This window comes from Esox lucius, chromosome 14, assembly GCF_011004845.1.
Source record: "Esox lucius isolate fEsoLuc1 chromosome 14, fEsoLuc1.pri, whole genome shotgun sequence".
In the NCBI taxonomy this organism is placed as follows: Eukaryota; Metazoa; Chordata; class Actinopteri; order Esociformes; family Esocidae; genus Esox; species Esox lucius.
Genome location: NC_047582.1, coordinates 6,224,174 through 6,250,017, shown reverse-complemented (window position 1 = coordinate 6,250,017; position 25,844 = coordinate 6,224,174). Strand labels below are relative to the sequence as shown.

The window sequence follows — 25,844 nt, the reverse complement described above, 5'->3', positions numbered from 1 at the left end:
AATACTTTTGCACGACACTGTGCATAGTATCTATCTCATACACACAATTTTTTTTTAATTTTATCTTTGTTCAGACCTCAATTCTTTGAAATAGATATCATGTTTTCCTAATTCTATTCCTAATTGTAACCCAAACTCCAATTTGAAGTTTTTACCCTGAACCTAATCTCTGAGGCAAATATAGCCCTTTTTAATGGTGACCAAATTGTCCCTGCTTCACAATCCTTTTGGGTATTTTTGGTCACACAATCTGTCTTCCCCTTTTTCTCTCTGAGCCCCTCTCTCAAGCATTGTTGTGTGTTACATTTTCATCCCTGCCACAAGTGGGTTAGGCTGCTGCAGGCTGTATGTTTAGATGGTAGTGGGAGTGTGACGTTCAGGCGTGTGACCTCTATGTTTACAGTATATAGACAAGAACTGCAGGAATGCCTGCTACCCTCTGAGTGTAATGACAACTGACCAATTAATGAGCTGTCTGTTCACAACACCCCTCTTAAACTCAGCAAAATCAACAGATAAAACCAGCACTCCATAGAATGGACATAGCCTTGCATAAAGCTCCTCAGAATCAATGTGGCCATAAATAGAACCTTTTAGTTTTACAATTGATATAGACTTACATAGCCACCAGTTGTTCCCAATTCGCTTTCCTTCTTTCAACATGTTGTTGAATATTTGATGACGCGTTCCTGAATGAAGTTTAAGTTACCCCTACCTATACACAGGAGACAAGACCTCTGAGTGGCTGCAACTATACAGGTCTGCAGGTATTCTAGCCCTGCCTCTTTCTGGTGTGGCCCCTCCCCCTTTCTACTTTCTCTATAAAAGCAGCTGAAGCATAATTCTCAGGTAAAATCAACAATCTTAAGGTCTCTCTCCCCCGCTGCATATAACAGAATCCAGGTAAGTGTTTTAATTGAATTGGTAATATTTAGTCATGTTTTTATGATTTTGCTTTAAGATACATGTTCTTGTAAATAACCATAATTTCACTTTCTAAATTAAATGTGTAAGTACTCAAATAGTTAAATTACATTATAATCAAAGATTATAATTTGTATGTTATACAATTTAAGAATGGCACACCCAATGCAATGGAGATGCTGGAAACAAAAGGGCAACACTGGAAAGAAACAGTACTTTTTTCGCACACTTCCAGTCTGATTAACATTTCATTAATAGTTGAGCTTTCGGTCAAATAACCTTGATTAGAAGATTTCTCCATATAGGTTATACAATTTGAAATGATCAAATATATAATTAAAATATATATATTGCAACATTTTAATATAGATATATTGGTACTTTTGTTGCTTTAAATATTTACATTCCTTTACATTTCATGTTATCTTTACATTTCTATTTTTAAGAACAAAACAAGGAAATATTAAATTTGTTATGGTTATTGGCCATAGTTCAACTGCTTCAACTGACTACTAATCCTGATTTAACAGCCCATTACTCTGTTAGGCATTCAAAGAATAAACACTACTAGAGTTACACAAGAGTCTCCACATTACTCATTCCTCACATTAGTTATACTTTTGAAACGTTTCCTATGGGTTCATTACATATAGTAAAACATATGTGGTCAAAAAGTTGAAGAGCTTTTTGGGGAATACATTATCAGCAGGAATATATAATGGTAATGAATAAAGTCACTCTCTCCATTATCCTTTTGAAGTTTATCTGAAAGTAGATGGGTCATTTACATGTTGTGGATGAATTGGTACTTGAGTAAAGCTCGTCTTCACAGGCAGTCAACCATATACGTTTATCAGCCTGTGGCTTAGTTTTCGTTTGAATGCACTTGTTTTGAATAGACAGAAATGGTGGGATACTAAAAATGATCCACAGGGTGTGTTCTGTTGGCCACTTTAATGTTTGGGATCGTAGCCAAAGGTTTGTGTGCCAGACATTTTTCTTGTTGTAAAATGAAACAATTTATATCACAAGGGATCTGGCCTATATTTGTCCTCATACTGTAATGAGGATTTTCATACCTACCTAACCAGAAATGTTTCTGGAGGACATGTCTGTATTTTTTTCAAAGTGTGCCTTCTATAATTAACACAAATGTGAATGAGGCAAGGTGTTTTGTCCCATGTTTAATTAGCAGAAATAAAAGATCCCAGACAATTCCTTCACACACAAAAAAATTACAAATTTCTTTTACAGGAAATCCACTGATCAGGGCCTTTATTTGTCAAACAAATTCTCAGTTCAATACCAGGCTGCTGCAGCAAATGACAATGCGATAACTAGTCTGTCTGATAATGTGGCACCTAGGTCTTCTTCCTCTCAGTCATCTCCCGCTCTGATGTCGTCCAGTATGTCCATGCGGAGCTTCTCTGTTGGCCGTCAGCCATCTTTTTCCAGTCACTCCCTGAGAGAAAGTGGCCGCGCTCGCTCCAGAGCCTCTGTCTCCTTCACTGCCGCCAGTCCCCTGGCCCGCTCTGCGTCTGTCAGCCACGACTTGAATGGTCAGCCGGTCACCCTGAACCTCAATGGGCAACTGGGCAACCACACAAATGAGAAGGAGGCCATGCAGAGCCTTAACAACCGCCTGGCCAACTATCTGAACAAGGTTGGTAAAATTTTAGAAAAGCATGGCCGTTGGTTCGTATCCCTGATTTGAAGAGTTTTTAAATGCCATTTCCTGCTGTTGTGCAGTTGTTCAAGGGACTAGAGGTTACCAAAAAATTTTCAATAAACATTCTTTGTCATGTACTTTTTCTTCTCTTTCTTCTTCCAAGGTGCGCACACTAGAGAAGTCCAATGCAGATCTGGAGCAGAGGATCAAGCAGATAATGATTGAGCGCATCCCTAAAGGTCATGACTTTGAAACCATGATGGCCCAGGCACACCAGGTGGCACAGGAGGTGGGTTCTCAACATGATCCCTCTGTACTGTCTGATACCCTTCAATCACCAGTGACACGTACGAGGGCCCACTGTGTCTGTGTAGGAATCGCTACGCAGATTAACAGCCTGAATAGTAAATGTTACCATTGCTTGAAATTGACCCTTACAATTAACCACAATTACAAAGCCATCCATCTGTGGGTTAAAGATAATTTAACTCCCAGGGTCAGGTTTTTGTAAGACTGAAGTGGGTTTGGTCCTTTCATATTCCTTTTGATCCTGTCAAACTCCCCAGTCCCTTCTGATGTTTAATAGGCCGATAACATGATGCTACCACGACAGTACTTGTGATGTGGTGGATCCTTTTGTGTTTTCAGAAATTGTGGTGGCAGCATCATGTAATGGGTTAGTTGTCACTGGCAGGAAGTGATGGGTATGTCATTATTAAAATAAATAAAATATGAAAGGAGCGTAGCCCATATAAAAAGATAGAGAAAAACCTGCCTTTATCCTATGAAAAGCTATTGTAACCCTGGGGCACAATTATGTTTTTCTCAAGGACAATCGCAAGGACACACCAGAATGCTTTAGAAGAAGTGTTGAATGGCCCAGTCTCCATCCTGACTAATATCTGCTTAGAGAATCATAGACAGCATTTCAGATTTGATTGAAAACAATGGATTTACAGTATACCATTCGCTTTCCTAAGATGAATAATATTTTATTATTTGCCTGAATGATTAAGAGCTATAATGGCTGTCAAGGATGCGTTCACCATGTAAATACCTGGGGTTTTTTAAATATTATTTTAGTTGTAACATAGTTTGTGTAGCTCTGCCAGAAATATTTGGATTCACGATAAATGTAGTGTTGGTTTGTAGACTTTCATTATGTGCTTCATTTAGAGTTAGTGTTTCTGCATGTAATCAGAAATGCACCTTAGATGACAGTGAGATTTAGTTTGAAAGACAGTGGCTACCTATGTAGAGGAATTGAACACAGATCCCTCTGGATCTTTTCTCAGGTGAGGAAGAAGACGCTGGAGAATGCTCGCCTCATGCTGGAGATTGACAATGCTAAACTGGCAGCTGATGACTTCCGGATCAAGTGAGTGGGTTTGTCTCTGATCATGGTATCTTTGCATTTTCGCTTCTGAAGATCATTTCAGTTTGATTTGTAATCGCTCCAAGGATGGTTTGCAGGTGTATGTTTAAGCTGAGCCAGTTGGGTGTGTGTGTGGGTGTGTGTGTGTGTGTGTGTGTGTGTGTGTGTGTATTATACCAATGCAGGGCGGTTTGGGGAAGGACAACTCATTAACACACAGGCTGAAACGGAATTAATGCAATGGTACCAAATACATGAAAACCGTGTATGACTTGTTCAGACCGTCCAATTTCAGTCATTACTATGAGCCAGTTCTCCCTAATTAAGATGCAACAGGACATGTAGATTGGCACTGCTCAGCACTAATAAGGAACATGTCCATGTGCATAATATCATATGCCTGTCCGTGGCTTAGTCTGTGTTTGTTCCTCTCCTCACCTTGCAGGTTTTCAGTTTACTTTTGCACTTTGTCCCACAGAGACTAATAAAACTGTGCTCACCACATCAGGCCGCTTTCAGATTTCTAACCAAATGGCTTCTCTATATTGTGGTCGAAACTCCCTGCCTCTAGATACTGCTAATCCATAAGTATTATGTAATGACCATTCAAATCTCCTGATTTGCTCACCATCCCCGTGGGAAGTAGAGATGCTGTGGGATCAGTGGGCCCTGAAGCAGCCTCTGCACCCACCGATAAGATTCTGGTAGTTTGTTTATCGGTTGGCAGGACGTGCGTCATTTTGGCCGATGGGCATGAGTCGTCTGTCCATGCATGAGGTTAACTCACGTCAGTAGGCACGGCTGGCACGCATCTCGCATGTGTTCAATATCTGTTTCCACAATTCCACAGTAATATGTGTTAAAGTATGTGTAGAATAAAGGTGATTTGGATTCTGGTTGTTGTTCTGATTCTCTTCCTTCCCTCCTAGGTGGGAGACAGAGATGTGTATGTCCCAGTCTGTGGAGAGGGACTGCATGGCCCTGAAAAAGGCCAAGTTGGACCATGAGCAGATCATTGTGACCCTCAGGGGAGACCTAGACAGCCTGAAAGAAGAGCTTTACTTCCTCAAGAAGAACCATGAGGAGGTGAGACAGGCTCTCTAGATCAAACATAAATAAATACAAAAAAAGGACAATTCTGAAACAATAGAACCAGGAGTTTTCCCCAGAAAAACCAGGAAAACCACAGGTCACTAGTTGTTGCCAGGTTCATACTGGATCCTAGAGTTTTCCCTAGTCTGTAACTCACTTGACGAGGAATTTGTGGTGGAGAAAGACAAGGATGTCCTCTGTCACCATCCCTCTTCGGGCTGGCCATTAGCTGGATAATCAAGAAGACCACTGAATAGAATAATGGGCCTGAAAGGTGAAACAAGGAAGGAGTAGTAGAGAAGGGTCCTCTGTTCCACTCTGCCATCGTGGTGATATCGCTCTCCATCCCCTGGGATGTTTGACTCCCCTGGGAAGCCTTTAACCTGATCTGAGTCTGAAACCTAATGCCGGACGTCCCTTTGTCTAAAGTCACCTGAAGCCTGAGAGTAACTCAGGTCTTCACTTTTTTTTCTCAATTCTTCACAGTGGCTCCAATGAGGATGGCGTTGGTTCACTGGCTGCTCTGCCCTCAATAGGCCTCAACAGTCTTGTTTTGAATAAACGTTTGTTGTACGTGTTTCTGGCGAGATGTAGAATGATGTGATTGTGGACCTCCTAGGTGGCGTGAACTAGCGCCTAAGTCGCTTGTTCACGGGCATCAGTCTGACCACCACAGTCTGGGTTTGAGCCTGGACAATGTCGTTAGTGACTAGTGGCTAGGAAGCCCCATTGGTGGTGCAAATTGACCAGCATTGGCTGGATTACAGGGGGAGGCACACTCAGCAGCGGTTCTTACTAATCTTACTGCTTTCCAGGCCACAATCTTCAACTCTACTGAATGCATTGTTGCGGCTAGGCAGGGCTGTTGAAAAAACTGGATATGATGAAATTGAGGTAGGGAGAAAAAGGGGGCAATTTAAAAATAATAATGTGATTGTAAGATAGCCCTGCAGCATGTGTTCAAGGTTTGTGTGTCAACCTTTTCTGTTTTTCGTTGGTTTGTTTGTTTTAACTTAATGATTAGTTCCCGCAGCCCTGGGTGTGTTTGGAAAGCAGGGCGGAGTGGTGGTGCCTTGGCGGCCATACCATATGTTCTACATGTTAGACAGTACCTGGCACGATGAGAGATGGCGTAGTGAGGAACATGACCTTACCCATGAAATATTGATGTTAAGAATATTAATAATAAAGAGGGATCTCGCCTTCTCTCTGTAACTGCTGAGGGTACAATTCACTGGAACACATTCACTTGAAGGACTAACATGCAAACTGAGAATATATTTACAAAAGTGGGCCAGCAAAAGTGAACCAACACTAACAATTTGGAAACATGTTGGAAGTGTGTTAGAAATACGCTGAAACACAAAGATGATTGCCGATACCTTTGTATTGCCCTTTCAAGCTCTCTCGCTCTAGGCCGGGTAACTTTAAAGTACTTTGTGACAACTATGGAATTGATTGGTTGTTTGACTGTCTTTCTGCAGGAGGTGGAGTCTATGAAGGGCCATATTTCTTCCCAGACCGTCAATGTGGAGGTGGAAGCGGCCCGTGGGGGACCTGACCTGGGCACGGTCATGTCGGATCTCAGGTCCCAGTATGAGGGCATCGTCCAGAAGAACAAAGAACAAGCTGAGCAGTGGTACCTCAAGAAGGTCAGTGGATGACCATTACCTTGCCAGTGAACAGGCGGGACTAAAATAACATTTCCTTTTGGCTGATTTACAACTTGAGATGTAAATGTTCAGGCAAATCTCCCACTGACATTGCACGTGTATCTTAAGTTACGATTTAGGCGCGTCATAGTTATCACACAACACAAATGTGAACCAGGTCTTCTGACCAACGTTTGATGTCAAGTAACATAGCCTTCAGTGTTCTTAGTAAACAGAGGTGCATGAAGAAATGTGTGCGATACCATTTTCAATAGCCTGGAGATGCATTCAGGAATGAGTGTGTGTGGGTTAACGCTCTCAGTAATGTGGGGGTGCGGTCCGTTCAGGAACTTGTGTGTGGTGTGTTACAGCTTGAGACGGTGCAGAACGAAGTGAAGGAGTCGAACGAGGCTTTGAGGGGTGCTCAGGGTGAGCTGGTGGAGAGACAGCGCTTCCTTCAGACGCTGGAAGTGGAGCTGGACAGTCTGCACAAACAGGTTGGTACTAATCACCTGGGGGTGTGTTGCACTGGGGAACTTATAATAGAGAGTAAACCTAGAAAGACCTGGAAAATTGGCACAAACAGGTAGTTCAGACAGGAAATGCCACGTCTTTGTTTAACCATTAGAGAAACAATACGCATACAATGTCATGGCGTTAGGTTCTGTTCCTTTGGAGTAGATCACCTCCATCACATGATGGTGCATACATTACTACTAACATTAACACTATAATATTATAATAGCAATAATTATAATGGAAATGAAGGTAGGCAGTACCAATCCCCCCGCCGAAGGAAACAGAACCAGCAGGTGGAGGCTGGGGTGGTGGGTGGGTTTAGCAACAACATGCTAAGACGACCGGCAGAGTAGCAGACAGAGTGAGAACCCTGACCGACTCAAACAGAGCGCCATAATAGATTAGGAAATGTTGACACCGTGGTACGAGCGATGCGGACATCAGCTGATGCATCGCTGAGCCAATGCCCATTCTGGTGCCCTGGCAGAACTAGCTGCGCTCATGAACCTTTCACCTGTGGCCTTGTTGCACTGGGGTTCTTGTAATACACAGTCTCCTTAAGAAAGATCTGGAAAACTGGCACAAACAGGTAGGAACCTTTCACCTGGGGCAATGTTGCACTGGGGTATTATTAGTAGTGTTTTCATAAGATAGAGTTCAAAAGCTGTTGCACACAGGTTGGGCATTTTGTCTAGGGGAGGTTGAAGAACTTAATCCCCTAAAAAATTTGGTTTCCACAATGTACAGTTTGAGCTCCTGCTTGAACAGGTGACACAGCAAGACAGAACTTGGGTTTTGTTTTCACTAGGGACCTTTAAAATACAGTAACCCTCAGTGACACAGCATTAGCCAGATATCATGTTCCCACCCATTGCCATTAGTGTTGACTGTAAATATCATTCACCTTTCCTGTTGTTGTGCACAAAGAAGGATTAGTGTTGCGTAATGATATGTCATGGCCCCTGAAAAGGTGTGCCGTAGGTCTCAGGCTGTGCAGCATGGTTAGGGGTACCGTAGTTTAACAACAGGGATTTAATCCTGATGGCCCTTTTCCGCCTCAGGTGGCCGCTCTGGAGGGTAATCTGGGACAGACAGGTCAGAAATACAGTGCAGAGATGGACAACCTGCAGACCACCCTGTCTCAGCTGGAGGAGGACCTGTCTCAGCTGCGTCTCGACATGCAGGTACGGAGATGAACCCTTGTATTTTTCCGTTGTTTACTATAACACATGGACTAATTAAGTGGGTGTTGTGTTGTATGTGAGTCTCAGCTTACTGCGTCAGGGCCTCAAGTTACTTATCAGAGTCAGAGAGGCAGAACACACTTGGTGCAGATCCAAAATTTGCGAGTTTGTCAGCAGTTTTCCACCTTTTGTCAGTCGCTGACATTCAGTCAATTAGCCCATGTCAGCTAAACATTTCAGATTGCTAGGTAAGGTGATCTACACGTCTGAGATATTACTGAGCCCTGACCTACATTAGTCACTTTCACTCAGGTGTCATATGAACATTGCACTGTTCAAAAAAATTATGCTAGAAATTAGCTTAAAAGCGTCAACATTTTCACTAGAGCTCAGTGTTAAATTGCAAGAAATGTACGTTAGCCCAATACAAAGGAGAATGTTTTGCCTGTGAGCAAATGTTGCCTTAAGGGACCACTGATTGTACTGTTGTGTATATTATTGATTATTTTGTATGGCAGCGCAACAAGACAGACTACGATCAGCTGCTCCGCATCAAGCAGAACTTGGAGATGGAGATTGCCACCTACAGAAGACTGCTGGAGGGAGAGGAGATGTGAGTCACTCTGAGGAGGTGTTTTCTGTGTGGAACAGGGTTTTAAACCACTCAACCTGGCTGAGGAAGACAACATTTGTGTTGGAGGAATACCCTTTTAATAACAATATACTCCATTTCATGCTGTCATAGAATCATAACTACATCTGGCTAGTTCTTGTGGGGTAGCTATGCCCATATCAATTTCAGGTCCTGTCAGGGCGTTTCTGTAAAGACACCATATGCAATTGGTGAAGGTTATGTTCAAATGCTACAATGCTTAATTACCTAAATCCTAGTTTGCGGATGCAGGGTTTGGTGAACTAATGCTTGCAATTACTTTTCTGTCTTTATTTTTTCTTCCTTCTAGTACAGACTTTGCTGATAGCCACTTCATTGAGTAGAATGTACTTCCTGGTTTGTGTATTGTTTCACCTAACTATCTGAAGATGAATGCACAAACTGTAATTTGCTCGGGATGACAGCATCTGCTAAATATCCAAAATGTAAAAATGTAGCAAAGCATAATCAATGTGTGTGAATGCATTTAAAGAATTATATTAAAGAATGCATTAAATTAATTTAATGGGATAATTTAAGATCAGAAAAAGGCTATTGTCTCTATTGTGAAGGTATCAGATTATAGGTACTGTTAAGTACAATAAAGCCTTTTGGAATAGTCAGTCTTTTATGGGAAATTGAAGAAATGTAAACATGACAGTTTAATTCACACAATAACATAAAATGTCAATCCGATATTACACCTCTACATGCATTTAGCAACTCACAAGTGCCTTGCACTTTGAAAGATGTGCATATCCTGGTAGTATCCCTGAACATTAACTGTCTTCACTATCTTTTGATTGTGGTTTGACTGTGGCAACATACATCTTATTCTATCCTTCATCACAGCCCAACCACTGTATCCCACAACATACCTGAATGTTTAAGGTCTTGTTGGATGTTATAAATGTTAAGCCATAGTAATAAGTAAACAGCATTTTTTTTTTTTTTTTTTTATCCAGGCAAGTTTTTCTTACAATGGACAACAGCATCTGTTTTGTTCAGTCTAACATATCCTTCTTCTTAGAGAATAATTTATTTTACCAAATCAATTGCTGATGCTGAATTATTGAATACTGCATGAACACACTATGGACAAGAAATTCATTTAGCATAATAAAAACTGTGCTGAGTGTAAGACAAACGCGGCAGCCCATAGCATAGTGGTTGAGCAGTTCTGGTGAAGCAGTAAAATCATGACCATACATGGTCACATCCTTTGCCCCTGACAGTTTCCATGTTTCAGTCCAAACAATTGTGCACTTCTTAACCCTAACATTCTTTTTCCGTTATTCGTGCAGGATGGTTAAAGAAGTCCCCCCACCAATAAGTGAGTACAATATTAGTTTATTTAGCTCACTTTGCTTCACTCTCATGTCCGTATACACACTGGCTAACCTATGCAAACATTCAAACTATTTACTCAGTACGCAGGAAGGCATTGATCTGTTTATTGTGGCTGTGGCCATTTCCCTGGAAGTATTCTGTGGTTTTATCAGTGTGACATCAGGGAATTCCATCCGTCACGTGTGATAAGAGTCACCATTCATGAATCCATACAGAGTTTTATTTCATACAGAGAGAGAGACCTCAATTCACACTTACATTTCAATTTTAATAATTTAGCTGATACTTTTATCCATTTATAATTCAGGAATGATGTTTATATTCAGGAAGAATTAAATGGATAGTTTTGCTATGTAAGATCCAAGCCCTGGCATTTGTACAGTCGCTAATATGTGACTCATAGAGAGGTAAAGTGTTGTCTGACCCAACAAACCAGCCAATGGGTATTTACACTGTAGGTTCAAAGTCAGGTCATCTGTGTCCCATTATGTCAGAATCATTCTGTTCTGTTTCCACCATCCCGGAATCAAATCAAGGGCAGTGGCTTCAGACTAATGATTGTTTCATAAACTAGCAAACAAAGAAAACACCCAAAACAGATCAGTCCCTAGCAACTACAGGAGTTACAAATATTGTGCTGGCCAAAATGTTATCACAGCGATTTAACCCAGATAAACCCAGTTACATTTTATAATGTAGGGAGGACTTCATGCATGAGGATTTCATAAGATCCACATAATTCAGTTAGAAAGGGTACGTATTGTTTGTCAATAGGTGTATGTGAGAAAATGTTGGCCGTGTTGCCCCAGGCCGTTTTAAAATCTTCCATTTCCTTATCAGAAGAGCCGGATGTGCGGACCAGGAAGATAGTGAAGGTTGTGACACAGACCATGATCAATGGCAAGGTGGTGGACGAGTCCAGCGAGGTGGAACAGATAGAAGAGGAAATGTCCAAGAAGAAGTGATAGGGGCATCTTCATCATTGTCATCTTTATTATTACCTGTAACACATTGGGTAAATGGTTAGTTGATGGTGAGTCCTTTTACATGGACTGTGTAATGTCTGTTTCAATCCCATTAGAGTTAGTTTTCCCTGTTTCTCTCCAGAGCATCCTGCATAACCTCATTGACATTTCTAGAGATACTTTGAGATAAAGTGTAAGCGAATTGGATATCCTCTAAGGTGTTCCATTTTAGAGAAGTCCCTCAGCTGTCAGAGGAAACTCCCTCAGTTATGTCTCGATCGCTACAAAGTTTTTGCTTTTTCAGAAAACTATTTATTTCTACATTTAGGTAGCAAGGATTAGTAATCTCTTTCACTTGAATTCCCATTCTTCATGTTTTTGTGTTTGTTTTGTATACGCTTCTGTAAGTTGGAAAATAAAGGCTAGTCATTAAATCAAAGTTGGTGTATTAACTCAGCAATTTTGTATTGTATTTCTCCTGATAAATAAGGCTCAGACCCTCAACAAATATTTACTACACTCGAGAGGTACTGTACAGTAGGACTTACAGGAGTCTTACATGTCAAAACATGCATAAACACACTGTGAGTTACCACATTCTGCTCAAAAACCATAAACCTGCGCTGTCTACTTTACAGTATGAGCATAATGACCTGTCAGGACAGATAATTGCTGTGTAGTCTCTGAGATTACACTGAAGTTGTCATTGCTAAATGTTTGTTTTGGGAGAAAAAAACATCATGCATTTAATAACAGGATGTTGGTCCTGATTTTGGGCTTTTTCACAAAGGTGTGAGTGGGAGGTGCCATCTACACATATGGCTAATGATTACTTTTATGTCCCCAATACAAAACATACTAGTCTTAATATATTTTAATAAAACATTTGTTTTATTAAAATATAAGGCAATAGAAGCATATTGCAATAGACCTAAAAATTTATTTTAATATATTTTAAACTTTTATTGTAAACGCCCCGATTGCCACATGTTGTATTTGTATAAAGTATAAATGCTCAAATCATTTCTAAATGTCTATGTTAGAGAGAATTCAATTCTTAGTAAGTTAACTCAGCTATGCTAGCTTGATCTCACTTAAGGTAATGACTGACTTTAGCTCAGTGTCCACCCTGTTTTAGTCAACCAACAGAATATGCTCCTATGATGATGATTTTTTTTATCATAATTAAGTAATATTAGCAAACATACAGATTGTCTTATAATCTAATGAGTATAAAGGTGTAATGATGTATCCTAAATAACTTGAACTAAATACTTATTTATGTTTATCTCAAATAATGTTGTTTTAATGTTTGTTATAGGGCGGACATACTAACATTTTATGCATTTTCATGGAAATATTGTAATTTAAGTGCCTTAGCTTGACAACACATTTTTTTTGCAAAGCTTAACATGTCCTTGTTATGATAATACATAAAAGGAGTTAAATGTCTAAAATCTGTATTTCGATTTTGTAGGAATAACCCATGTACATACATACAGACATTTAGAAGGGAAGGTTCAGGGCCTGCATATTATTGGCAGGTTACCACTGGATTTCTTAACATGCTGCTAATGGGAGATTATACGGAGCTTTGATCTGAAATAACATTGATTGCAATGAAATATCACCAGAATACAATGTGCAGACCAGCTAATCCCACGCTGTTACTGTGTCAAGACTGCTAGATCTTAGACAGCGAAGGCAACACATAAAATAGTCATGGTCTACTTGATTGCGACAGACCAAATCAACATTTTAAAAGATCAATGGATTAATATTACATTTCTCAACGAAAATGAATTATATATATGAGAATGTAAGCAACACTGAAGCAATTTCCTTTGTTTAATACTTTCAAGTAGTTATGAAGTGTAATAAGAAATGTCTGTTGAGGAAGAGGGGAAGGGTATTTGACGAAGAGGTGCGTCTGGCCCCACCAAGTCTCCTTGGTGATGTTATTCAGGGGTCCTGCATAACATTTGCTTCTCTAAACATCTGGAACACCAGGTGTGGGCCATCAGCCCCACCTTCCTGAGGTGTGAAACTCTGAGCAAACTGGAGTGTAACTTAATGTATGATATTGTGGACATTTATCTGTAGTGTTTTTCCCTGTTCTCCATAAAGGGCAGAATAGGCTGATATGTGTAATTGTACGGTACATGTTATGGGTCAAACTTAACAAGAACATTGTAGAAATGATTGTCTTTGTTGCATGTCAGACAACAACTGGAAGCAACGCCCCATCCATTTGATTATTTTGCATTGATTGAGTTGGACAGTTCCTGTCCTTTGTGCTGTTTGTGTTTGCCAAAGTAAAGTAATGATATTGACTATTTGGGTGAGTGTTTTAGATATGTCTGATTTTAGGATAAATAGCCATGTCTCCAAAAAGTTATTTGAGTTTGTATTCGTTAAAGAGACCTCCTGACAAATTGTGTTGTAGTCATATTCAGGAGTCTATCTTTAACAGAAGCTCCTAGCATACCTTCGTGCTATAGTGTCTTGAATACTTATGGTATAATTAGTAAACCGTTAGGCAGGTTGGGGGGACGTTGAATCGTGTTGGTATATAACTATGTTTTGTATTGTAACTTTATTACTTAAATGGAATAAATGGTGTTACTTTGGAATACAGATTACTACGGCATTCCTCGTTCATCTCCATACTCCAGCTCGTAGGGCTACTGGTAATTAGTAGGTCTAAGCGCCCAGACTGTCCCTGAGTCCTGGAATTCTCAAAGCAGTTTGGTTAGGACCAGGAACTTATGACCTTCAAGTCCTCCCTGAGTCGCTGGGCATAACTGACTTTCTTTTAGACCCGGGAACACACACTATTTAACTGTATGGTTTGTGTTAAACGACCCACACCTTATGAGCGCTTATGATGACTGATGTAGGCACATTGCCATACATACATCGAAGTGACCAGACTGATCGTCACTGAGTTCCAGGTTGCTGCACCATCCTTTGTCTTCTGGACTTGACTGATGAGGAACAGTGAGGATAACGTAAGCTGTGAAACATACTATCTTTTAAATGTTTGGTTTATTGAGAAAGATTAGCTACCTTTACTAAGAACATCCAGAATATCATGGTCATTGAGGTTTGCGTGTGTTTACAAATAATATGGAGTCCGATTATTTAAATATGTATATTTTATTTACCAATGAGGGTACGTTCCCTTGCTTTCATTTCCCTAGCCGTCCCCCGGTAACCTTCTATTGGTAACCCTTACAACCACTCTCCCATTTTACACCCTCACTACAGTTATGTGGTTAATTTTTCCAAGCTTCTTGACCTTGCCAGTTGGTGGGAAAGCACCTGTGTATTTTTGTCTTCAACATGCCCAGTTCTTTCAAATGTCTTCATGAAATTGTTTCTAGCCACCTCAAAAGATATTACCTTTTTGACAGCACAATAAATTATTGTTACTTTTCGTTGTATTTATGTTTCTTTGTGTTTATTCAACTGTTATATATATTGTTTTCACAGAAATAAATGTTATAAGCATTTGCACATGAAAAAAAATTATATTCAAAATATTTAGCATAAAGAATGAAGGTGTTGAAGTGTCTTTCCTATATCTAGGAATTATTAGAAAAGCATATATTTTTTTGTTTTACTTCTCTTAACACATTTTTTACCATTAACAATAGAGTCCAGCTGGTTGAAAAAGTACCTGGGAGGGAGGAAATTAGCTTCCAATCGCTATTTAGCTGGTTTTCTATTATGGGTTTATGTGGTATAAACAGGCTTTATGTCAAGCCTGTTTTTGTAAGGTTACAACAACACATCTATAATATACCCAACAAACAAACGTCCTGGGGACCATGTGACAAATTTCTGATGGTTGAGAGAGGCCCTAATGACTTATTATTGTTTTTAGGGGTAATTCTATATTCAATCGTTGCTAAAAACATTATGCTGTAACCTTTGCACTAGTTATTGACATGCAGTTAATCCAACAAAAGCAAACAGTAGAAACGTGTGGAAACACTTGGTGGGAGAGGGTAATTGGATATCTCCCTCCAACTCAACCCTGGAACTTGAGGCACGTTCCACTCCATTTTTTTATTTCAACATTCTAATCAGGGACTTATTTGGACATGGGAATCCAGGTGGGCACAATTACTGATGAGGTAGAACAGAAAACCAGTGGGCTCAGCAGGAGCTTGTAGGGTAAGGGTTGAATACCCCGGCTATATGTGATACCGCATGTGTTTGCAGAGGCATTTGCAGTTCGTATTTCCTAAGTGTCCATTGTGTGAGTGTGCCGGGCGTTTATGTCTGGCTATGTGGGGTGAGCCTGTGTCTGACTGCATAAGCTTGTATGATCATGTACAATGCACATGTATGTTTCTTCTGAGGCTCTCATTACGTTTTGGGCATTAAGCCCTTCATGGGTGGTGGTTGTCTCGAAGAACACTAATCACTGTCACAGTAAACAATCACTGCTAATATGCATAACGCAGCTTTCTAAAACAGCCAATTGCTGAGGAGACCAGGGTGTTTCTTGGTATGATCATGTCTGTTTAGTCATGTTTGAGGAGACCAGGGTGTTTCTTAGTATGATAATGTCTGTGTAGTCATGTTTGGTAATCACTGTTATTATAATGGTGCTGATAAGCAGCGCTGTCCCTGGTCTCTGTCAGGATTCTGCCAAGTTCGATGGAGTTTAGCCATCAAAAAAACTGCCACAGAGAACTTTGATACAGCCAAAGGTTTAGTTAACTTTACTCACCCGTTGTTTAAAAATTTAAAATGCTTGTTGATTCCAAAGTTTAACTTCTGCTTTTAATAACCCAACGCATGCATACTGGAGAGGCATAATACATTTAAAAAAATCTTACAATCAGAGGTGTAAAGACAATACATTTTACTTGACTCTTCCTTTTAATGTTATTGATCATTGAAGGTCACTGGTTAGTTAGGAACTCCCTTTACCTGGTCATTTAGTTCTTAATTAGGAACGCCCCTAAACGGGTGCACATTGTATATTTACTTAGTACTTTTACACCTCTGCTTGCAAGGTACAACCCAAAGCTCTTTCATTGCGGTACACAACATGGCCGGTAGCCCCAATCAGTAGAAGGTTCGGATGGTCATATTTTGCATCGCCCAGCAGTACCTAATATGATATTACATCCAATTGTTTGGTTTTGCCGCATGGATTGATATCATGTAATGTCTTAGTCCTGCGATTGGTCATTTTTTTTATACCGGACTTATATTACCAGTTAAGATGACTGAGGACACATTGTTCATTCACAGCAACATCCTGGGAGTAAATACGGTTAGTGGTCTTGCTCAGAGAAAAACAACATATTTTTCACCTTGCTGGCTTCAGGTATTTTAATCAACCTTCGGTGATGCTCTGACACCTAGACAACCTGCAGATCTTCAAAGCATGCTGCTGCAGATGAGAGGTTAAACAGAGTGGGTGCAAACAAAACATGTACATCCATACTTGCATTTGATTTGGGGTTTAAAAGTATTTGATTTATTACTTCTGTTAACAAACATAAAATAAACAAGCGTATTGGCTGTTCTTCAGAGAACAGCCAAGGAAGTGAGAGAATCGAAGAAGTTCATTCTAGAAGCAGAAAGGGATGAAAAATAGATGAACTAACCATGAGGAATGACTGCCTACAGTACACTGACAAAAAATACATGTAGATTGGCTTCAGAAAGTTTTCGGACCCCTTCACTTTCTCAAAATTATTTTGACTGTAATTCATAATTGATGAAAACATTTTTTTGCCATCAATCTAAACACAATACCCCATAATGACTGTGAAAACATGCCTTTACCAGATTTGCACACCTGGATTTAGGCAGTTTCTCACATTCTTCCTTGCAGATCCTCTCAAATTGGAGGGGGAGCGTTGGTGAACTGCAATATTCAGGTCTCCCCACAGATGTTCAACATGGTTCAAGTACAGGCTTTAGCATGGTTACTCAAGGACATTTACCAGTATCCTTCTACCTGCTGCTAAGAAGCCTCCCCATAGCATGATGCTTCCACCAATATGCTTCTTCATAGGGATGGTATTAGCCAGGTAATGAGTGATACCTTCACAAGAGCCTGGCATTTTTACAGGGGTGTGTAGACTTTTTATATCCACTGTATATATATATATATATATATATATATATATATATATATATATATATATATATATATATATATATATATATATATATATATACAGCTATATATATATAGAGCTCCAGAAAAAATTTAGAGACCACTGCACATTTTTCTTTCCTTTCCAAAAAAGTTGAAAAGGAAAGATGAAGAGGAACCGAAGCGTTCAATTTGCAGTGGTCTCTTAATTTTAACCCTTCTGTTCCTCACTCAAAATTTTCCTTTTCAACTTTTTTGGAAAGGAAAGGAAAAGGTGGTCTCTTAATTCTTTATCTTTTGCCACCAAACAGCCCTGACCCATCAAGGCATGGACTCCACTAGACCTCTGAAGGTGTGCTGTGGTATCTGTCCAGAATATGGGGAATTTGGATGCCAAGTCAACACCTTGAACTCATTGTTGTGTTCCTCAAACCATTCCTGAATGGCTACACAGCCCCATACACAACAAACTGCGATGCACTGTGTGTTCAGACACCTTTCTATCAGTACCAGCATTAACTTTTTCAGCAATTTGAGCTACAGTATCTCGTCTGTTAGATCGGACCACACAGGCCAACCTTCGATCCCCATGTGCATCAGTGAGCCTTGGCCGCCCATGACCCTGTTACCGGTTCACTGCTTTTCCTTCCTTGGACCACTTTTAGGTTCTGACCACTGCAGACCCACAACCCACAACACCTCACAAGGGTTGTAGAGAAAGTGAAGGGGTCTAAAAAAAGAGGCTAAGATTGAGTGGCAGAGACAAAAGGCATCTTAAACATATAAAGAATTGCATCAATATCAACATGCACTACTCTGGATAGAAGTGTCTGCCAAATCATATGATATTAAACAGAGAGCTCTACAGTGAACTCCAAAATTATTTAGGCCATGAAACATGATAGATATTTCTGGTTCTATTTTCCAGCACTTTGGATTGAAATAATAGAACAACTATGCAAAACTGTTTCATTTACATTAAATCTGATTATGAAAATCATTATATTTTCCTTTGAAGTGGTGGTGAATGCATAGAAAATGCTCAGTATTCCTTATGTGCACCTGTGCCTAAGACAAGATAATACTAATGCTCAATCGGTGTATAAAAGAGAAATCATTTACACAACTCAACTTGTCATAGACTGCACAAAGAATCAGGTCTCTGCATGCATTTCCCTCAACCTTTAGAGTTTGGGTCTTCTTATACCACTAATGATGGGAACATACCTCAAGTATGACCTCAACAACAACACCTTATGATCTTGGTAAGTCATGTTAGGTTTGTTCTTTAATCTTTGGATTTTTTCTTTTTATGTCCATCAATCTATGTCAATCTGTCTCTGCATGTCTGTCTCTCTGCCTGTCTGTCCTCATAATGAGTTCCGGCAATTAGGAACCTATTACCTTATAAAAATAGGATTTTATAAGATTGCCAAAGCAAACACTAAGATTTTGCAACTTAAGAATCCCATATCGGTATGTGAAAAGTACTACAAAACCAAAACAAACTAAAACAAAACAAATCCTTTAACTCATGCCTTACAATAACACATTTGAAAGTGTTTTATATCTGGAAAAACCTGGTAACTGAATAACCTTCAAGTCATTTACAAGAATATACCCTTTATGGTGAGAGGAACCATCTATTTATCTGGTTGTCAGGAGACCTTGTTGAATCTTGAATCTTGAATTTTGGCAAGGGAGTTGGGTTAATAATGTTCAACCATGGCCTTATTTACACGAACAGCTTTCCATCTGATTTCATCTCCCCGTTTGATCACTGCTCATTCTTTTGAACCAACTTGACCTCTAAAGTCAGCAGCTTGATATTGACTCTTAGGCTTGAGCGAAGGGTCTTGTTATAATAGGATAATGGCCATGGACATTCTCTTTCAGCAAACAGCAATGACATATAGTGTGAGTAATAGTCTGACCAGTTTAAACAACACACAGACGACATGTCTTCTCGCTACTCTCTCCCTGCTCTTCATTTGGAGGAAATTGATAAACATTGATGCATTTTCTTGGTTACAAATACACAATTATAAAACTTCTGAATAAATGATGAATAGATGTTATATTCCCTAGATTCCTGAACATTGAATGCATTGTCTGCTGTTATTTATATGAGAAATTAAATGAAAATGTGCATAAAAGGTTTTCATCATCTAATTGAGGACTATAATTAACTGTACCAGTCTACAACTCACCTACCCTATTTTTCTGGCTGTAATAACAAATTGCAGGGCAGGCGTGTATCAGATGTATAACCGATTTATAAAGACAAGTAATTCCGGGTAAAGCACAGTTCAGTTGAGGTAATGTGAGGGTAAACACTTGTATCTAATTCGAAAGTATCTAAAAACAAAAAAAATAATGCTTCATGTCAAGGGATAGTTATCTATACGAATGTAAACGTCCTGTTTCAGTCATTTTAGTGGTACCTTAGTCATCTTTTTGTATCGGAATAAGCTAGGGAAAGAAAGTCCCTGCTGGAGGCAGACCGGCACCTGTCGACCCCTGTCGGGAAATACATTTTTCGCAGCAACCAGCGCAATAACGTTCCATCAGTCGTCTCAGATACTTTAGGAATTTAATCATATTCCATTATATGTATACATTCAGTGGATAACATTATACAAGTTGTTGTAAAGTTGTTCTTCGTTATGTTTTCGGGATAAAACCCATATGGACGTAAACGAGTAGCAACCTACGAATTACACTCCAATTAAAGACCTTATATTATTACATCGTTAAATGTCATATTGACTAACGTCGAAACTCTCATTGCAGGCATGTCATGTGCTTAATGTTCTGGTCAGAATTTGAGTGGAGATAATTATCTCAGTCGCTTCGCCTCTTCCTCTCTGGCCACAATCACTTTTGAGCGGCGTTGAGCCACTAAAGAATGCGCTCCTGCGCACATTAAGTGCGTGCGTGGAACGCCCAGGAAGCAGGAAGTGATTCACGAGCGCCCCTCTTTTATCTGAATCAGAGGTGTTCCCTTAATGATGCTTCAGAGACACGGACATGATTATTATAGCCATTTGTCATCCTACACAATTAAAGACAATACAGACCGACACCCACCTCTAGGATACGAAAGAAGAGGACTAGACTAGGGAGGCTACTTCATACTCAAATTGTCAGGCGAGTTTGAAATGTTCAATCTCTTCTGGTGTATCATTCCACTACACTATTTTTCACTCTGTTATTTATTACCTGATAAATTTCGAATCTATTGTTTTGTTATTGTCTGTGAGATTACCAGCCAATTTGGTCATGGTAATGAGGTTCTGGTGCATCCAAAAGTGTGGCTGTGCATCGAGAGGATCCAAATGACTGCCGGCAATTTATTTACTGATTTACAAATTACGTTGCATCATAAAGGACAGCTATTTATTATTATTATCAGTCATCCACGGTTTTCCCATGAACCATTGTAGTTTGGGTCCTATCGAACACGGCCTATTACAATGTAGGCAACATAGCAAATTAGACCGTTGAAAAGGTTAACCCATTAGTTTCAAGTCTAATGAGATGTTGTCTGTTAATTACTTTGTTTATGTTGCTATTTTTAGCATATCCTAAAATAAAATAATACATTTAATACCACATTTAAAATTTTTATTACAAAAATATATGCAAAACTTTGAAGTCATTACACAGTATTAAGCATGCAATTATGTTGTTATAACGTTATAATTCCAGAGAGAGGAGCGCACCAGCACCATGTCTTCCTCAGACACGCTCCACTTCCGTCTCTTCAGCCCCGCCCATGATGATTCCATCCTGCAAAAGATGAACCGTCTCCGGGAGGATCAGCGTTTCTGTGACATCACCCTCATCCTCGGGACGGGGTCAGTCCGCTTCCAGGGTCACCGGGTGGTCCTGGCCGCCTCCTCTGCCTTCCTCCGAGACCAGTTCCTGCTGCACGAGGGGAGCCGGGAGCTGCCGGTGGCTGTGGTACCCAGTGCCGAAGTGAGCCATCGCCTGCTGCTGTCCTGCTACACGGGCCACCTTGAGGTCCCTCTGAGGGAGCTGGTCGGCTACCTGACGGCGGCCAGTGCCCTGCAGATGAGCCACGTGGTGGAGAGGTGTGCCCAGGCCGTCTCCCAGTATCTAGACCCCACACTGGCCCATCTGAAGCTGGAGAGGAGCCCAGAGACCGAGGGGACCCCTTCACCACCACCAGGCAATATCAAACCTCAACCCAGCTTAGCCTGTCTGGACATGGGAGACGTCAGGGGGGAGGACCCAAAGGACAGGGACTTGGACTCAGAAGATAGTTTCCAGATGGTTCATACCAACAGCCCATACCTCTACACCCAGTACCCTCACCCGACAGGCGCCCATAGACGCAAGCAGCGTCCGCCCACGTCTTGCAGAGAGTACATAGACCGGACGTTTTCACCCGCACCAAGTCCTGGTCACAGCAGCTCAGGATTGGCTGACAGCTCCCAGGACCAGGAAGTGGACGGGAACTCCGGAGAGGACATGTATATGCTTGCTGCTCATCACATGCAGGGGGTTGGTGGGGGGTCGCTGAGACCAGAGTCTCGTTTTCATATGGGACTGGTTGGAGGAAGGACTGGGGCAGAGTTTTCGGAATGCGGCCAGGAGCTCCTCCTTCAGAGGCCCTACCTGTGCAGGAAGTGCGATCGAGTGTTCCACCACCTGGACAGCTACGTGGGCCACCTGAAAGAACACAAGCTCTATCTGTGCATGCTCTGTGGGAAGTGTTTCAGTCAGAAGAGCAACCTGACCCGACATATCAGGGTTCACACAGGGGTCAAGCCCTTTCAGGTGAGTGGAACCCCCCTCCACCTTTACTTTGAAATCTATTTTGAGCATACTGACAAGTTCCTTTCTAGCTCTGTGAGTAAGAGTGGGTGCACTACTGGGTACATTATCTTGATATCTATTGTATTATTGTTTATATTTAGTGTGCGTTGGTAACTGTCTGATTAATTGCATATGTTCTTTTTTAATACAGTGTCCACTTTGCCATAAGACCTTTTCCCAGAAGGCCACGCTACAAGACCACCTCAATCTCCACACAGGGGACAAGCCACACAAGTGTAACTACTGTGCAATCCACTTTGCACACAAACCAGGCCTCCGGCGCCACCTTAAGGACATCCATGGCAAGAGCAGCCTGCAGAACATGTTTGAGGAGGTAGTGTGAGGGAGTTGTGCTATTAGGGAGCTGTTGCACTACTAAAAGAACATGCCACGACAACTGGGAATTAGAATCTCAGATTTTGTGTTCAAGGGAACTGGGAACTCTAAGATGAAAAACAAACTCTGATTTGTATTTTTTGGGGTTGGGTTGCTTCTGATGTCAAACTCTTAATTCCATGGAGAACAATGCAGATATCACCCTAGAGGTCTTACTTTTGGACCTAAATAGAGTTCCGAGTTATCTTGAAAGTGCCAAAGACTCTATTATCATTAAGCACATACCAGTGCCTAAAGATTTAAAACAACAAAAACAGGAGCAGTAAAGTTGTATAAATATATTCCATAGACTTCTTTAACATATAGAGAATATATTCACTTGTTTGCCTCTTTTATGAATTTTAGCTACTATTTAGCACGTACAATGTCTAAATGAATTCTACATGGACAAATGGGCCAGACAGAACCCATATATTACTTATGGTGTAGAAAAGGTGTTGAGTGTAAAACTCCTCAAATTACCAACTGAAGGTTCATTTGTTGTTTTTCTTCTTTCCTGATATTGCACTAGATTTTCTCATGATTCTCAGTGATTCTAATATGCGTTTTGAAGGATAACAAAGATACAGTGCAGTCCCTAAATATTTGGACAGTGACACAATTTCTGTGTTTTTGCTCTGTAATTGGATTTGGATTTGAAATTATACAAATAATTAAAAATAATAAGATGAAATTGCAGACTGTCAGCTTTAATTTTTGGGTGAACTGTGTAGGAATTGCAAACCTTTTTACAAACCCACGCCCATTTTAGGGGACCAAAAGTAATTGGACAAATTAACATTATCTTAAATGAAGTTGATATATTTAGTACTTGGTTGCAAAGCCTTTGCATTCAATGACCTATATATACTCTTTTGATGCTCTGCCAAGCCTAGGCTGCAGCTATCTTCAGTTACTGTTTGCTTAAGGGCATTTCTGCCTTCAAGTCTTGTCTTCAGGAAGTGAAACGCATGCTGAATTGGATTCAGTTTGGGTAATTGACTGGCCCAAATAAGAATATTTAACTTTTTGGCCTTGAAAAATAATGCTTTTGCAGTATGTATGGGGGCATTTTCCTGCTAAAAGGTGAGATGCAGTCCAATGAGTTTTGAAGCATTTGGTTGGATCTGATCATGGTGTTTCTATACACTTCAAAATTCATCCTACTACAACTGTTAGCCATTACATCATCAATGAAGACCAGTAAGCAAATTCCAGTGACAGCCATACATACGCAAATCATAACACCCTCCACCCCTCATTTCACAGATAAGTTGGTATGATAGTTATTTTTTTCTTCACACTTTTGCCATCACTTTGGTACATGTTAATCTTTGTCATGTCCACCCTCCACAACTTGTATAACTCTGCAGGCTCTTGGTATTTTTGAGGCCAGTCTGTTTTTTTAGGCTAACTAGTGTTTTGCACCTTGTAGTCCAGCCTATGTACATTAGTCTGCCTGGTAAAGTGTTCTGCCAATAATAGTGGCTGACACATCCAAGTCTACCACCTGGAGTATGTTCCTGATCTGTTGGACAGTTCTATGTTTTTTTTTTTTCTCATTATATCAAGCATACTTTGGCCCTCCACTGTAGAGTTCTTCCTTGGGAAATTAGGTAATTTGCAATTGCTCACCTAACCAGTGCTTTCTTTCTTCTCAACGTACAGCTGTTTTTTGGCCAGCCCAATGTCTTGTTTATGTCTCTGGTCAATTTATTCTGAATTATCTTCATCATGATGGCCAGCTTTACTTGAACTGACACTTCTGGGTCCTGGTGTTTTCAGTTTCCAGCAACTGGCTCCAAATGCAAAGACTAGAATCAAGGGTAGACACTGACAACTCTGTAGTCTATGCATTAATGAAGTAAACAAACGCACCTGCCTAATAAGGGACAAATGTGAAGCAATTTTCAAAATACTTTAAATTGGGGGACAATGTAGAAGACATGCTGTTATTTCTAAGTAGTTCATCCAATGCGGATGAAAATACTCTCAGATTGAAGCTGAAAGTCTATACTTTATCCCCATCCTCATTGTTTCATTGAAAATCCAAAGTGTTTAGCTAAAACCACAGACCTGTCACTGTCAAAATGCTTAAGGACTGCAATGTAAAGAATCACTCAAGAACTGTAGCTACATCCCTGAGACTGTGTGCGTATTAGTGTACCAAGAAGTATGTGTGCATTAGTGTACCCTGAAGTGTGTATTTGTGTAAGGGATAACTGCCCCAACTGTGTGTGTTTCTTTACAGTCGACATATGCTGCTTTTGTATAGACAGTAATATGACATGACCGTGGTAAGATTCCAGATGTATGTCGTTAAGATTATGTATTGGTTTGGTTGTACTACCTGACTGTAAACACTGTCAACTAAAAATGATGACATGAACCAGATCCTTGTAAAGCTGGTTGACAAATCTCAGCTGTAGCTTTCTCTATTGTCAGACTCTTTTTATATGAAAGTCCTCATGTCTCATTGATTAAATGTCTGTCTGTTTAAATCAGCAGTGTGCTAGTCGTGTCTGCACGTTTCTGACAGCCTTCTGCCGGTAGACTGATACACATGACCACAAGGGGGCACTTGCAACGGTTGGACGATTGTCATTTTCTATTTCTGACGTTTCACTTGACTTGGAATGAAGAGCTTACTTTTGGCCATAGGGCATGGGAGTAGGAATGGATGAATCAACATTCATATGTGTGAACGACCGCTCTGTAATATGGGGGTGTTTTTGTATGCTGGTATGTAGCCTGTGTTCTGCATGAATAAAAGACAGATTAAATAGATAAGTTGGTAGACAGACAGAAAGAGGGAGGAGGTTGTTGTGCTCCCCAGTATACTGCCTGTCTGCAGCTGTGTGCCTCACTGAGCATACTGTATGAGTGGATTCTCCAGCACGTCTGAGAGGATTTCCTTGCTCTCTCTTTCACTCTCTCTATTTCTTTCTCCATTCCCTTCTTTTGCTCTCTCCCAGTCACTCTCATCTCTCTCTCTTTTATCCCTTTGCTCCAAAAATGTCAGGCACACTCAGCTCAGTGCAACCCAACACTTCTCTCCTCCTGAGGGTCCCCTCGGAGCGCTGAGAGGGGCACAGAGTGACGGTAGACAGAG

At 40.5% G+C, this 25,844-nt stretch overlaps 2 protein-coding genes across 6 annotated transcripts; both read left to right on the top strand.

Moving 5' to 3' along the window:
• Nucleotides 1–856: 856 nt before the first annotated feature.
• Nucleotides 857–11,834, top strand: si:ch211-243g18.2 (uncharacterized protein LOC559906 homolog). 3 transcript variants are annotated; one of them, XM_020053183.2, is made up of 11 exons: nt 857–903; nt 2,332–2,587; nt 2,757–2,882; nt 3,889–3,971; nt 4,898–5,054; nt 6,545–6,712; nt 7,060–7,209; nt 8,293–8,415; nt 8,934–9,028; nt 10,372–10,400; nt 11,258–11,834. In XM_020053183.2, the coding sequence occupies exons 2-11, from the start codon at nt 2,333–2,335 to the stop codon at nt 11,380–11,382; spliced, it is 1,311 nt and encodes a 436-aa protein (XP_019908742.1). In that variant the 5' UTR covers nt 857–903; nt 2,332; the 3' UTR covers nt 11,383–11,834. The 3 variants fall into 3 exon arrangements, with proteins under 3 accessions (XP_019908742.1, XP_010875629.1, XP_019908741.1); XM_010877327.3 differs by having other exon boundaries at nt 859–903; nt 2,290–2,587; nt 7,084–7,209; XM_020053182.2 differs by having other exon boundaries at nt 859–903; nt 2,290–2,587.
• Nucleotides 11,835–20,464: 8,630 nt separating this feature from the next.
• Nucleotides 20,465–24,289, top strand: LOC105014765 (zinc finger and BTB domain-containing protein 26). Of its 3 annotated transcripts, none has more exons than XM_010877331.3 (3): nt 20,465–20,657; nt 21,224–22,318; nt 22,509–24,289. In XM_010877331.3, exons 2-3 carry the CDS (start codon nt 21,245–21,247, stop codon nt 22,698–22,700), a joined length of 1,266 nt encoding a protein of 421 aa, XP_010875633.1. In that variant the 5' UTR covers nt 20,465–20,657; nt 21,224–21,244; the 3' UTR covers nt 22,701–24,289. The 3 variants fall into 3 exon arrangements, with proteins under 3 accessions (XP_010875633.1, XP_010875632.1, XP_012992456.1); XM_010877330.3 differs by having other exon boundaries at nt 20,465–20,662; XM_013137002.3 differs by lacking the exon at nt 20,465–20,657 and having other exon boundaries at nt 20,669–22,318.
• The last annotated feature ends 1,555 nt before the right edge of the window (nt 24,290–25,844 follow it).

Excerpts from the sequence above, each read along its gene's own strand:
- si:ch211-243g18.2 (XM_020053182.2), top strand. The coding sequence starts at position 2,321 with ATGTCGTCCAGTATGTCCATGCGGAGCTTCTCTGTTGGCCGTCAGCCA. Across the intron at positions 7,210-8,292 it reads TGGACAGTCTGCACAAACAG|GTGGCCGCTCTGGAGGGTAA; the intron begins GTTGGTACTAAT and ends TTTCCGCCTCAG. Across the intron at positions 9,029-10,371 it reads CTGCTGGAGGGAGAGGAGAT|GATGGTTAAAGAAGTCCCCC; the intron begins GTGAGTCACTCT and ends TTATTCGTGCAG.
- LOC105014765 (XM_010877331.3), top strand. The coding sequence starts at position 21,245 with ATGTCTTCCTCAGACACGCTCCACTTCCGTCTCTTCAGCCCCGCCCAT. Across the intron at positions 22,319-22,508 it reads CAGGGGTCAAGCCCTTTCAG|TGTCCACTTTGCCATAAGAC; the intron begins GTGAGTGGAACC and ends TTTTTAATACAG.